Here is a 14,835-nt window from a genome sequence, read left to right on the forward strand (position 1 = left end):
CATCTCATACAAAACTAGTAATATTCTAAGACAGTAGCATCTGAACTTTAGTAATCTGCAGGGTTTTTCTAAAACATTATATAAATATTAAAAGATATGTGAACATATAAAAATACTGAATAAAAACACTACTATGGGTGAGGTAGGCAAAACCTAATACCCATTCAGCTTAAACCAAGAAAAGTTTGAAAACCACTGGCCTAAAAGATCAAAATAAATAACTTCTGCAATTGAGAAATCATCAGATTGTAACAGAGCCATTCTGTATCAGTATTTCTTTAAACATAAGAGAATGTTAAGTGCTTAAGATTCCTCCTCTTTGCTACATGTGACAAAGCTTACCTTCTAAAGAGTTCTTTTCTCTGTTCCATAACCCAAGGTCTTCCATAAAATCCTAGATATAAAAAATGAAATCATTTTCAGTTTCAATATGTGGTAACATTTATTGAGCAAAGCAGGTGACAAAACATACATTTTTCCCCCCTAATGTGTAGTGCTTGGCGTGGTGCCATACCCTTGTAATCCCAGTGCTTGGGAGGCTGAGACAGGAGGATCGCACAGGTTCAAAGCCAGCCTCAGCTACTTAGTGAGGCTCTCAGCAACTTAGTGAGACCCTGTTTCCAAATAAAATATAAAATAGGTCTGGGAGTATAGCCCGGAGGTAGAAAGCCTCTGGGTTCCACCCTCAGTAACACCAAAAAAAAAAAAAAAAAAAAAAAAGTGTAGAGCTGGGCATGGTGGTGCACACTTGTGATACCAGCATTTGGGAGGCTGAGAAAGGAGGATTGTGCAGGTTCAAAGGCAGCCTCAGCCACTTAGTTAGTCCTTTTGCAATTCAGTGAGACCCTGTTTCAAAATAAAGAATAAAAAATAGGTCTGGGGGTGTTGCTCAGAGGTAGAATGCCTTTGGGTTCCATTCTCAGTACCACACACGCACATATATAAAGGGTACAGCTGGGTGTGGTGATGTACACTTTTAATTCTAGCATTTGGGAGGCTGAGACAGGAGGATCACGGTTCGCGGACAGCCTCAAGCTACTTAGGCCATTTGTAACTCAGTGAGACCCTGTTTCAAAATAAAGAATAAAAAACAGGACTGAGTGTAGCTTGGAGAGAGAATGCCAGTGGGTTCCAGCCTCAGAACCAGAAAAAAAAAGTGTAAAAATACACCAAATACACCAAGATCTGAAGAATACTTATTAAAACATTAAAGCTTTTTAGTATCTTTGGGTGGTGATATTATAAGCTGACTTTTATTCCCTTTTTGTTCAGGTAAATTTTCTTATTCTAGCTGGGCATGGTGGCACATTCCTGTAATTCCAGTGCTTGGGAGGCTGAGATATGAGAATTCTAGGTTTGAGACCACCCTCAGCAATTCAGTGAGGCCTTGAGCAACTTAGTAAGAACCTTATTTCAACCTAAAAATAAAATGCAAAAATAGAACTGGGGGTATAGCTTTGAGGTAGAACATCCCTTGGGTTTAATCCTCAGTATCCCCCCCACAAAGTTTTCTTCTTATTCTAGCATGATATTTTTTACTTATGTGATTATTACAGAAAATGGCTAAATCTATCCTTTTATTATCAAGAGAGATGAAATACACTTATGATTAACTTTTTTTTTTGTAGTTCTAATAATGAATCTGGGACCTAGAATTTACAAGGCAAATGGTACACTAGGCTCCTCTCCCAACAAATTTTACTCCCTAAGAGTATCTAAATTTTACAATAGGGAAAGAAAGCAATGTAATACTAACAATGTAATAATAACAATTACTACCTAAGAGGAAAGTTAAATGCTTTTAAAGGAGTGATGGAAGGCAAACAAGGTAATAAAATCAGGAAAATGATTAGTCAGATTCCAACTTAATTTCATGAAAAAAATTCCTAACAAAAGGACAAAAAAACAAAACAAAACAAAACCCTGAAGCCACATTCACTAGCCTGAGCAACAAACTTTCAAACTATCCCAATTCCAGAGCAAATGTTTCAACAATTGGACATTTAAGGATGCAGCTAACGTGCTCCAGAGGGCCCACTATAGGAAACAAACCTTGACCAAGTTATAAGCACAAAATGTGGTATTTGGACCTCTCTAGTATGTTAATCATAGCTCTACCAAATATACCTTACAGCTTGTTTATACTTTCTACTAGTTCCAGTCTAATTATCAACAAAAGAAAAACCTCAAGAATACCAGGAAGATGGTCAATAAAAGCATTCTGAACACAAAAATGCCCCCCCACACACGTAGGAGCTCCAACCTAGGCAGTATGATTAATAATGAACCAGAGAAAAATTCATTACAAGCTGGGCATGGTGGCACACACTTAATCCCAGCATTTGGGAGGCTAAGACAGGACGATCAAGGACAGCCTCAGCTACTTAGCGACTCAGTAAGACCCAGTTTCAAAAAGTAAAAAAAATAAAGCCAGGCATGGTGGCACACGCTTGTAATCCCCGCACTTGGGAGGCTGAGACAGGAGGATCACACAGGTTTGAAGCCAGCCTCAGCTACTTATTGAGGCTCTCAGCAACTTAGTGAGACCCTGTTTCCAAATAAAATATGAAATAGGTCTTGGGAGTATAACCGGAGGTAGGGAGAAAAACCCTGGGTTCCACCCCAAGTACCACAAAAAAATTAAATTTTTTAAAAAATTTTCTTTCTTTCTTTGATTATTTCTTTTTGGTGGTACTGTGGGTGAAACCCAGAAGCTTTCTATCTCTGGGCTATACTCCCAGTCCTATTTTATATTTTATTTGGAAACAGGGTCTCACTAAGTTGCTAAGAGCCTCACTAAGTAGCTGAGGTTAGCTTCAAACCTGTGTTATCATCCTGTATCAGCCTCCCAAGCATGGAGATTACATGCGTGCGCCACCACGCCCGGTATAATTTTAAAAAATTAAAAAAAAAAAAAAAGGGGCTGAGAGTATAGTTCTGAGGTAGAATGCCCCTGGGTTCCATCCCCAGTACCAACATTTAATTTTAGTAAATTAAAAATAGTTAATTTTTTAGCCAGATGTAGTGGCTCATGCTTGTAATCCCAGCATTCGGGAGGTTGAGACCAGAAGATTGGAGTTTGCAGACAGCCTCAGCTACCTAGTGAGGCCCTCCACAACTTAGTGAGACCCTGTGACAAAGAATAAAAAAAAAATAGGGCAGGGGATGTAGCCTGGAGGTCAAATGCCCCTGGGTTCCATTTCCAGACCCACATACACAAAAAACTTTTTTAATTTTTTATTTAAAATATTTGAGCTGGTGTGTTGGCACATGCCTGTAATCCCAGCATTTGGGAGGCTGAGACCAAGGATCGCAGTTCCGCAGGACAGCCTCAGGTACTTAGGCCCTCTGCAACTTAGCGAGACCCTGTTTCAAAATAAAGAATAAAAATTAGGGCAGGAGGTGTAGCTCGGAGGTCGAATGCCTCTGGGTTCCACCCCCAACTGGGGAAAAAAAAAATTTAAGAAATTTTAAGCCAGGTGTGGTGGCACATGCTTGTAATCCCAGCATTTGGGAGGCTGAGACCAATGATCCCGGTTCGTGGACAGCCTCAGATACTTAGTGAGGCCCTTTTCAACTCAGTGAGACCCGGTTTCAAAATAAAGAATAAAAAAATAGGGCTAGGGTGTAACATGGAGGTTGAATGCCTCTGAATTCCATCCCTAGTACTGCAAAAAATAACATTTTTTAAAATTCATTACATACTAATGTATCGAGCTATCATAATTTTTCTTTTTTGGGGGGAGGGGTACTTAAAACTGAACTTGAGACAGGATAACAAGTTCAAAGCCAGCCACAACAACTTAGCTCTTAGCAATTTAGCGAGAGAGGCCCTATTTCAAAATAAAATAGGCCTAGGAGTATAGCTTGGAGGTAGACTGCCCCTGGGTTCAATTCCCAGACCAAAAAAAAGGTTGAACCCAGGGGCATTCTACCCCTGAGCTCCCCCCCCTCCTTTTGTGTGTGTGGTACTCAGGATTAAACCCAGGAGAATTCTACCTCTGACCTACACACCTATAATCCCAGCCCTATTTTTATTTTTTAGTTTGAAATAGAATCTCACTAAGTTACAGAGGGCTTCACTAAGTTGCTAAGGCTGGCCCCAAAGCTGTAATCCTGTCTCAGCATCCCAAGTACTAGGATTACAAGCGTGCACCACCATGCATGACTAACCTCCATTCCTTATTTTACATTGAGCCAAGGTCTTGCTAAGCTGCCCAAAAAACTTGGGAGATCCTCCTGCCCTCCCTCTTCAGCCTCCCCAATAGCTGGTTTAAACAGGCATGCACTAGGGTAATTTTTTTTTTTTTTAATTGAACCCAGAGGCATTCTACCTCGAAACTACATCCCCTGCCCAATTTTACTTTTTTAGAAACTGTCTCACTGTTGCTGAAAGCCTTGCTAAATTGCTGAGACTGGCTTTGACCTGCAATCCTCCTTTCTCAGCCTCCCAAGTATTGGTATTACAAATGCGCACCACTACACCTGGCTAGGATACTTTTTCGTGTGTGTGTGTGTGTGTGTGTGTGTGTGTGTGTGTGGTACTGGGGGTGGAACCCAAGGGCTTTTCTACCTCTGGACTATACTCCCACACCTATTTTTTTTAAACTTTATTTTGAAACAGGGTCTCACTAAGTTGCTGAGAGCCTCACTAAGTAGCTGAGACTGACTTTGAACCTGTGCGATCCTCCTGTCTAAGCCTCTCAAGTGCTGGGATTACAAGTGTGCGCCACCACACCTGGCTCAGGATAAACTTTTTACAAATCTAATTTAGCTTCCTAGAGCAGTTAGCGCGCGCGCGCGCGTGTGTGTCTGTGTCTGTGTCTGAAAAGAGCAAGCATTAATCCCAGCTCTCTAGAGACGGAGGCAGGAAAGCACAAGTTCATGGCCCACCTGGCAATCTTGTCTGGAAAGGAAAAAGAAAGGGGGAGAGGGGGGCATTGGGAATGTAGCTCAGAGGTAGAAGATTCCTGTGTTCAATCCTTACATGGCATTAAACAGCCCTTTAAAGTTGCTCTGATAAAAATTTTTTTCTTCAATGCAACTTAGTGAGACCCCGTATCCAAATAAAGAATAAAATTAGGGCTGTGCCGGGCGCACGCTTGTAATCCCTGCGCTTGGGAGGTGGAGACAGGAGGAGCGCGCAGGTTCGAAGCCAGAGACCCTGTTCCCACATTTTAAAAAATGAAAAAAATATAAAATAGGCCTGGGAGTGTAGCCCAGAGGTTCCCAGGAACCCCAGTACCACCCAAAAAAAAAAATTAGGGCTGGGAGCCGGGCACGGTGGCGCACACTTGTAATCCCAGTACCTGGGAGGCTGAGACAGGAGGATCGCAGATTCAAAGCCAGCTCAGCAGCTCTGTGAGGTTCTCAGCAACTTAGTGAGACCCTGTTTCCAAATAAAATATAAAATAGGTCTGAAGATGTAGCTCAGAGGTAAAAGGCCCCTGAGTTCCATCCCCAGTACCACAAAAGAAAAAAAAAGAAAATAGGGCTGAGGGTGTAGCTCGGAGGTAGAATGCTCCTGGGTTTCATCCCCAGTACTGAAAAGGAAAGGAAAGGAAAGGAAAGGAAAGGAAAGGAAAGGAAAGAAAAAAAAAAAGCAAAAGGGCCTTGTAGCACACACTGGTAATCCCAGTACTTGGGAGGCCCAAACAGGAAGATCACAAGTTTGAGGTCAGTCTTAGCAATTGTGTGAGACTCCCAGCAACACAGCAAGACCCTGTTTCCAAATAAAAAATAAAAACCAAAGCCGAGCATGTTGGCACATGTTTGTAATCTCAGTACTTGGGAGGCTGAGACCAGAAGACTACAGGTTCTTTTAAAGCCAGCTTTGGCAATTTAGTGGGCTCTCAGCAACATACCGAGGCCCTATTTCCAAAAAAGAAATAAAACTGAGCCGGGCATGGTGGTGTACGCTTGTAATCCTAGTACTTGGGAGGCTGAGACAGGAGGATGGCTGGTTTGAGGACAGCCTCAGCAATTTAGTAAGGCTCTCAGCAAACTAGTGAGACCATTTCCAAATAAGAAATAAAATCAGGTTGAGGGTGTAACTCAAAGGTAGAATGCCTCTGAGTTCAATTCCCAGTATCACAATAATTAATTGCCTAATTAATTTAAAAAACTGAACAGGTGTGGTGGTGCACACTTATAACCTCAGGTACTTGGGAAGCTAAGGGAGAATTGAGTCAGGTGTGGTGGTGCATACCTGTAATGCCAGTACATGAAAGCCTGAGACAGGAGGATTGCAGGTTGGAGGCCATCTTCACCAAGTAGTGAGACTCTCAGTAACCTAAGGAGACACTGTTTCAAAATAAAAATAAAAAAATGGGCTGGGAGTATAGTTCATGGGCTGGGAGTATAGTTCAGAGGTACAATGCTTCTGAGTTCAATCCCCAGTAGCAAAATAAGTAAGTAAAATAGGGCTTGGGGGTAGCTGGGAAGTAGAATACCCTTGGGTTCAATCTCCAGTTATCAACAAATAAAATCAAATGAATAAATAAAGTTGGGCATAGTGGTACACGTTTAAAATCCCAGTACTTGGAAGGCTGAGACAGGAGGATCACAAGTTCGAAGCCAGCTTAGTAGTGAGGCTCTCAGCAACTTATTGAGACCCTGTTTCCAAATAAAATATAAAATAGCTCTGGGGGTGTAGCCTGGGTTCCATCCCCAGTACCACAAAAATAATAAATAAAAAGTCTGGGCATATAAAAGAGTAGAAGGCCCCTAGGTTCAATACCTTGCAGAAGAGTAGCAAGCCACTAGCAACACAAATTTCCAAGTGTCGCACTTCAACATTATAATCTTCAGAACCCAACTTTGCTCTTTGAAAGTTGGATTTACAGTTTCGGTTCATTGACACTGTTAACACATGAGTTGAAACAAAGGTTTCTAAGGGTAGGAATACTGACAACAACTACAGTACTTTCTATCTCCCTTCATTTTAGGAATGGTGCCAACCCAAGAAGTACTTGGCTCAGGCACTCAGTCACCAAGAAAATACACCAGGGAATGGGAGGGACAAGAAAACAAGGCTTGCTTTGAGTGTTTAAAGAAAAAAATAAGGAGCCGGGCGTGGTGGCACACGCTTGTAATCCTCCCGCTTGGGAGGTAGAGACAGGAGGATGGCGCAGGTTCAAAGCCAGCTTCTCTGGCTTAAGAGACCCTGTTTCCAAATAAAAATATAAAAATAGGTCAGGGAGTGTAGCCCGGAGGTAGAAGGGTTTCCAGGAACCCCAGTACCGCCACCACTAATAATAATAATAATAATAATAATGAATATAAAAAAGAATAAAAGATAAGGCTGGGGGTATAGCTCAAAGGTAGAATGCCCCTGGGTTCCATCCCCAGTACTGCCAAAAACAAAACAATAAAAAAAAAATAATGGTAATTTTAAAAAAAACTTTTTTTTTTCCTTTTGCAGTGATAGAGGTTGAACCCAGGGGCATTTTACCTCCTGTTTGAGGTACAATTTGTTTTGAAACAGGGTCTAAGTTGCAGAGGGCCTCACTAAATAGCTAAGGCTGAGCTGAGCGTGGTGGTGTACACATGTAATCCCAGCATTGGGGAGGCTGAGACCGGAAGATGGAGGTTCAGACAGCCTCAGCTTAGTGAGGCCCTCTGCAACTCAGTGAGACCAGGTTTCAAAATAAAGATAAAAAATAGGGCAGGGGGTGTAGCTCGGAAGTTGAATGCCCCTGGGCTCCACCCCCAGACCCACAAAAGATAAATAAATAAATAAATAAATAAATAAATAAATAAATAAATAGCTAAGGCTGATTTGGAACCTGCAATCCTATCTCATCCTCCCAAGTACAGGGATTACAAGTATGTGCCACCATACTTGGCTACCCTCAGCCCATTTTAGTTTTTGTTTTTGTTGTACTGAGGAACTGAGCCCAAGGGCATTCTCTTTTTTGGGGGGAGGGGAAGAGGGGATTGAATCCAGGGGCATTCTACCTCCAAACTTCACCCCCACCTTTATTTTTTATTTCAAAACAAGGTCTAAGTTGTAGAGACCTCACTAAGTATCTGAGGCTGGCTTTGAATTTGTCTCAGCCTCTCAAGTACTGGAACCCAGGAGCATTCTACCTCTAAGCTTACACCCCAGCTACTAGGTAGATAAGAGCCCCATTGCTTTCAGAAGCTGTCCTTGGACCTGCAATCCTTCTGTTTCAGTCCCCCAGGGATTGGGATTACAGGCATGTGTCTCCATGCTTGTGTGTGTGTGTGTGTGTGTGTGTGTGTGTGTGTGTGTGTGTGTGTATTTTTTTTTTTTGTGGCAGTACTAGGGTTCCTGGAAGCCCTTCTACACTCCAGGCTACACTCCCAGACCTATTTTATATTATTATTTGGAAACAGGGTCTCCTAAACCAGCGCCCACAGCTGGCTTCGAACTTGCGCGATCCTCCTGTCTCCGCCTCCCAAGCGCGGGGATTACAAGCGTGCGCCACCATGCTTATTTTTTTAAAACAGGGTTCTCCTAGGTGCTGAATCTCACTAAATTGCTGAGATAAGCCTCAACCTGTGATCCTCCTATCTAAACCTCCAAGTACTGAGGTTACAGGCAGGCCCCGTAGCCACTAACGCTGGCTAACTCTATTATTTAAGATAATAAGATTCTCCCAGCAGGGCATGGTGAGGACATAACTGTAATCCCAGTACTTGGGAGGCTGAGACAGGAGGATCACAGGTTCGATGACAACCTCTGCAAGTAGTGAGACCCTCATCAACCTAGTAAAACTCAGTTTCAAAATAAAAAAGGAAAGAAGGCTAGAAGTGTGGCTCAGAGGTAAAATGCCCCTGAGTTCTAACACACACAAACACACAACCAGTGAGCTTTCTCATTCAATTACTGTAGATAGAATAAACCAGCAAGTTTCCTTAGACTCACTCCAGTCTAGCTCTGAGATTTCTATATTCCCAGTACTCCTTCTCCATCCTCCATTCCAAGATCTTTGATAACAAAAACAGTTTTTATAAAAAGTCTCCCTACCCACTAACAAACCCACATCAACAGATAAATCACACAAAACAATCTTGTTTTCAAAAACACTGACTCCAGTGGATATTGTCTTCCCCCCAAAATTCCTCCAAATAGTTCATTTTAGCGGAGCGTGATGGCGTACCCTTGTAATCCCAGTACTTGGGAGGCTGAGAGGAGGATTGCAGTTTCAAAGCCAGCGTCAGCAGCTTAATGAGGCTCTCAGCAATTTAGTGAGCCCCTTTTTCCATATAAAATATAAAATAGGTCTGGAGGTGTAGCATGGAGGTAGAAGACCCCTGGGTTTCATCCCCAGTATCACACACAAAAAAAATAGTTAATTTTACTGAAGAGTTTCAATGCCCTACTAGGTCCGCAAAGTAGTCACTTCTCCCCTACAATTAAACTTTATCTAAAATACTATATCCAAAGCCAGGCGGGAGGCTGAGACAAGATAATCACAGGTTCAAGGCCAGCCTCAGGAACTTAGTGAGTCCCTGTTTCAAAATAAAGAATAAAAAAATAGGTCTGGGGATGTAGCTTGGAGGTAGAATGCCCCTGGCTTCAATCCCTAGTACTGCAAAACAAATAAATACCATATCCACCACTTATCTTTCAACAGAATACTCAGTATTTATATGGTGACAACACTGGAAAAACTGATACTCTCAACTAAGAGAAGAAAGCATGCCCTTCCTTCCTTTTTCTATTTTGTTTGTTTGAGACAGGGTCTCACCAGGTTACCTAGGCTGGTCTCGGGGCTCAAATGATCCTCCTCTTCCCTAGCTTCCCAAGCAGCTGGGATTAAAGTGACACACCACCAACCCTCTTAGTTTTTTACAAAGATTAGTTTTTATACTCCTATCCACATCATTACATAATAGGAGAGAATAGGACAACTAGAAAACCTGGGATCAGTCAGGCCTGGTGGCTCAAGCTTGTAATCCGAGCATTTGGGAGGCTGAGACAGGAGGATGGCCGTTCACAGGCAGCCTCAGCTCAGCTACTTAATGAGGCCCTTTGCAACGCAGTGAGACGTAGGGCTGGGAGTGTGGCTTGGAGGTAGAATGCTTCTGGGTTCAATCCCCAGTTTAAAAAAAAAAGAAACCAATTCTGATATAATCTTCTGATAATTTTCCCTCAGTACCAAAATGCCTGTCATTCTCTTTAACTGTAAAAGGGAAGAAAGAAAACAAGACATTTGTGTGTCTGTATGTTATCCTGGGGAGTGAATTCAGGGGCATTCTACGAGGGAGCTATACCCTCAGCCCTAGTTTGTTTATTTTGAAACAAGGTCTCACTAAATTGCTCAGGCTAGCCGGGGCGTGGTGGCACACGCTTGTAATCCCCGCGCTTGGGAGGCAGAGACAGGAGGATCGCGCAGGTTCGAAGCCAGCCGCGCGCGCTGGCTTAGGAGGCCCTGTTTCCAAATATAAAAATGTAAAAAGAGGTCTGGGAGTGTAGCCCGGAGGTAGAAGGGCTTCCAGGAACCCCAGTACCACCAAAAAAAAAAAAAAAAAAAAAATTGCTCAGGCTAACCTCAAACCTGTGGTCCTTCTGTCTCAGACGCCCAAGAAATGGGCTGCTCCCCACAAGACTATTTTAAGCATCATAGGCAGACACTAAACTCCTATTACCTATCTCAGATGCTGTGAATGTTGTTATAATCAAAACTTCTCTCGAGGTCAAAGTCAAGTAGTTGGGAAAGGGCACTTTTCTAGGATGCAAGTGAGGTGTTTGCTGGTTAGAAAAAAAAAAATTCTAAGCAGGTGGAATTTGCAGTACTACAGACCGACCACGCTTCTCTTCACACCACACGTCTGTGTGGATTCATTTTTACCCCCAAAAGATGGGGCAGGAGCACTGTACACGATGCGGGTGTGCGGTACTGAATCCGGGGGCATTCTACCTCTGAGCTATACCGCCTACCCCCAACCCTACGTTATTCTCTATTTTTAAACAGCGTCTAAGTTGCTGAGGCTGACTGCGAACCTACAATCCTCCTGTCTCAGCCTCTCAAGTACTGGGATTACAAGCGTGCGCCGCCACCACGCCCGTCTTTTTTTTTTTTTTTTTTCTTTCCTCGAGACAGTCTTGCTCTTTTGCCCAAGCTGGGCTTGAGCCCGGAATCCTCCAGCCTCGCCCCGGCAGCAGGATTCCAGGCGTGCGCCACCACATTTTTCCATTCGAGCACAGACAACCCCGGGGCAAGTCGGAGCCCAGCGCCCGGCCCCACGCAGCGCCCGCCCCGGAGCCGGCCTGGCTCGGAGCCCGGGCGGAGGCGAGCTCGCGGCGGCTGCAGGGCCCCCGGGCGGCCACGTCCCTTCGCGGGGAGCGAGCGCACTCACCTTCCACCACGCCGCACAGGAACCGCCGGGCGCCCGCCGCCGCCCCGGCGCCCGCCGCCGCCCCGGGCCCGGCGGGGGCGTCGTCGGCGGGGCCCGGGGCTGCGGGCGGCTCCAGCGGCGCCCCCGCGGGGGCGGCGGGGCTGGCGGCCAGCTCGTTCTCCCGCTCCTCCAGCGCCGCCTGGCCCTCCTTCTGCACCATCCTCCTGCCGCCGGCCGCCGCCACCGCTGCGGTCCTGCTCGGCCTCCGTCCGTTGGGCCGCGGCCCCGGGGCCTGCCGGGCTCGCTCGGGCCCGCTCCCCTCCCCCCGCCGCCCCCCGCCGCGGCCCGGTGCCCGGATGCGCAGGGCGGCGGCCGCCCTTTGTCGGCGCGCTCGGCCCGGCCGGAGCCCGAGCCTACGCGAGCGCGGGCCGCGACTGCCGGGCGCTGGAGCTGCGGGCCGAGGCGCCGGCGGACGTGCTCGGCGTCCACCGCCCTCCCGGCAATCTGAGTTCTTCCGCGGGTCCCCTCCGAGCCCCCAGGTCTCCTCTGCCGCGGTCTCCACCGCCCGCTTCCTGTTTATCCGCACTGCGCCTGCGCCGCAGACCGGCTCAGACCGGTCCTCTGGCCCCGCTCCCCCGCCCTCGGCCGGGCCAGCCCACTGCCCTACATCCGGTAGGGGGGGACGGAGCGGAGAGACGCGGGCAGCGGGAGGGAACCCAGGCGATGGAGCGTACCATTTACGTTTGCCACCCTCCAGGAAGAGCCTGGCACCCTGGGACGGACCATTACCCCACCCCAAGAAAAGGAACCTGGGAGGAGGCGGCTGCGAATGCACGCAGTGGGAGAAGGGGGAAGGGTGCCCGGGAGAGGCTTTTACCCTTCCTAGGCGCAGGCGCAGAAACGGAGCCTCTAGTTCTTAAAGAGATAGGAAGCGACTGACCTACTTTCGTGGAGATGCTTGTAATAATTTGGCTCATTACATCCGCCTCACCTGGGTTCGGTTCTGTGAAGACATCATTCCAAGGAGTTCAGCTTACCCCTCTGCCTTGAGTCGTATTTTCCTCTCCATCTTTGGAGCTAACCCCACTTTAAAATGTAATCATTCGTTCTCATCAGCAGACACCTGTTGGCGCTGGCCTCACCCAGGGCTCTGGGGCCACTATGAGCTCACAGTGTGGCTTTGGTAGAGGCAAGCAGGTACACGAACGGAGTTCCTGCATGTACCCAAGTGTCTCGGGAGGTCAGAGGGACCATTAACTCCTCTTTTGAGGAGAGGCCCTGGCCATGGCTTTACTTTTGAGCTGGATCTTAAAGGATGCATAGAAATGAGCCAGAGTAGAGGGGAAGGAAGGCAGCGCTCCAGGCAAGTAGAGTAAGTGTCCAAGGCAGGGAGGATTGAAAGGGACTGGCTTGTCTGGGAGTGGGGTGTGCAGTGTGAAAGCCCTTGAACCTCAGCATACACATAATTACCTGACCCCTAGATGGCCGTAGGGCCCTTTGCTCTGTGTCCCGGGGCTGTAATCCTCCTATCAATGCGCGCTCGCTCTCTCTCTCTCTCTCTCTCTCTCTCTCTCTCTCTCTCTCTCTCTCTCTCTCTCTCTCTCTCTCTCTGTGTTGCTGGTACTGGGATTGAACCCAGGGGCATTCATTCTACCTCTGAGCTATACTCCCCCAACCCCTTTTATAATTTTTCGTTTCGAAACAGGGTTTTCTAGGTTGCTGAAAGCTTCACTGTGTTGCTGTGATTGTCCTCCAACCTGTGATCCTCCTGTATCAGCTTCCTAAATATTGGAATTATAAGTGTGCGTCACTACTCCCAGCTCATAATGCATTTTATTTTGATAGTGCTTGGGAATTCTGTCTTAGTTTGTGAGAGTTAAAGTCTGAGCAGTTACGGTGGCGCACTTATCTATTTGCATGCAGTATTTGGGAGGCTGAGACAGGAGAATTGCAGGTTCCAGGCTAGCGTCAGCAATTTAATGAGACCCCATTTCAAAATTAAAAAAAATAAAATAGGACTGGTGTGTAGCCCAGAGGTAGAATGCCCTGGGCTCAATTCCTAGTACCAATAAAATAAAAATAGTACTGAACCAGTCCCAATACTTGAGAGGATAAGAAAAGAGAAGTGTGTGTGTGTGTGTGTGTGTGTGTGTGTGTGTGTGTGTGTGTGTGTATCACTGGGGATTGAACCCAGAAAGGCATTTTATCTCTGAGATATACCCCTGCCCGATTTTATTTATTTGGAAACAGAATCTCACTAAATTGCCGATAGCTTCCAACCTGCTATCTCCCGGCTGAAAGAATTCAGCCACAGCAATTTAGTGAGCTCCTCAGCAACTTAGAGAAACCCTGTTTTAAAATAAAAAGTAAAAAGGGATGAGGGGCCGGGCGTGGTGGCGCATGCTTATAATCCCCGCGCTTGGGAGGCTGAGACAGGAGGATCGCACAGGTTCGAACCCCAGCCTCAGCTTGCTTAAGAGACCCTGTTTCCAAATAAAAAATATAAAACGGGTCTGGGAGTGTAGCCCGGAGGTAGAAGGCCCTTGGGTTCTATCCCCAGTACCACCAAAAAAAGAAAGAAAAAAGAAAAGAAAAGAGATGAGAGTACCATTTTCAATATGATTCACATAAAAATAAAAAAGTTGAAGATAATAAATACTTTCTTTTTTAAAAAAAAAGAGACAAGGGTATAGTTCAGTGGGTGCCACATACCTATAATCTCAGTACTTGGGAGGCTGAGACAGGAGGATTATCAGTTTGGGGCTAGCCTCAGCAATTTAGTGAGACCTGCAGAAACTTAGAAGGCCTTGTTTCAAAAAAAGTAAAATTAAGCCAGGCATAGTGGCGCACGCTTGTAATCCCAGCTTTCGGGAAGCTGAGGCCGGAGGATCAAGGTTCATGGACAGCCTCAGCTATTTAGGCCCTCCTCAACTTAGTGAGACCCTGTTTCAAAATAAAGAATAAAAATAGAGCAGGGGGTATAGCTTGGAGGTTGAATTCCCCTGGGTTCCATCCCCAGACCCACCAAAAAAAAAAAAAAGAATGTTGCGGGGTTCCACCTCAGTAATACCAAAAAACAAAAAGCAAAGCTTGTTGTGGAAGTGCACGCTTGTAATCCCAGTACTTGGGAGACTGAGACAGGAGAATCACAGGTTCGAAGCCAGCCTCAGCAACTTTGTGAGAACCCCAGAACCTCCCCCACACACACACACAGATTAAAAAATAGGGCTGGGCCAGGCATGGTGACGCACGCTTGTAATCCCAGCGTTTGGGAGGCCGAGCCAGGAGGATTGCATAGGTTCGAAGCCAGCCTCAGCTACTTAGTGAGGCTCTCAGCAACTTAGAGAGACCCTATTTCCAAATAAAATAGAATATAGGTCTGGGAGTGGAGCCCGGAGGTAGTAAGCCTCTGGGTTCCACCCCCAGTACCACACACACACACACACACACACACACACACACAAATAGGGCTGGGCTGTAGCTCAAAGGTAAAATGCCCCTAGGTTCAATCCCCAGTATTGAAAA

General features: G+C 46.0%; 1 protein-coding gene across 5 annotated transcripts in view; it reads right to left on the reverse strand.

Annotated features, from left to right (window-relative positions):
- OGA (O-GlcNAcase) overlaps positions 1-12,096 on the reverse strand; it is a gene marked incomplete at both ends in the record, with an annotated part of 47,463 nt that extends 35,367 nt beyond the window's left edge. For 3 of the 5 annotated variants that reach the window (XM_080693615.1, XM_080693614.1, XM_080693612.1), the window contains 2 exons: positions 343-394; positions 11,332-11,530. In XM_080693615.1, coding sequence (XP_080549741.1) covers positions 343-394; positions 11,332-11,530 — 251 coding nt within the window. Of the gene's footprint in view, positions 1-342; positions 395-11,331; positions 11,531-12,044 lie in introns of those variants that run through there. The other 2 variants (XM_080693613.1, XM_080693616.1) reach the window with 2 other exon arrangements.
- Positions 12,097-14,835: the final 2,739 nt, after the last annotated feature.

The sequence above is a fragment of the Muscardinus avellanarius genome, assembly GCF_963383645.1.
Source record: "Muscardinus avellanarius genome assembly, chromosome: 4".
Taxonomy (NCBI): Eukaryota; Metazoa; Chordata; class Mammalia; order Rodentia; family Gliridae; genus Muscardinus; species Muscardinus avellanarius.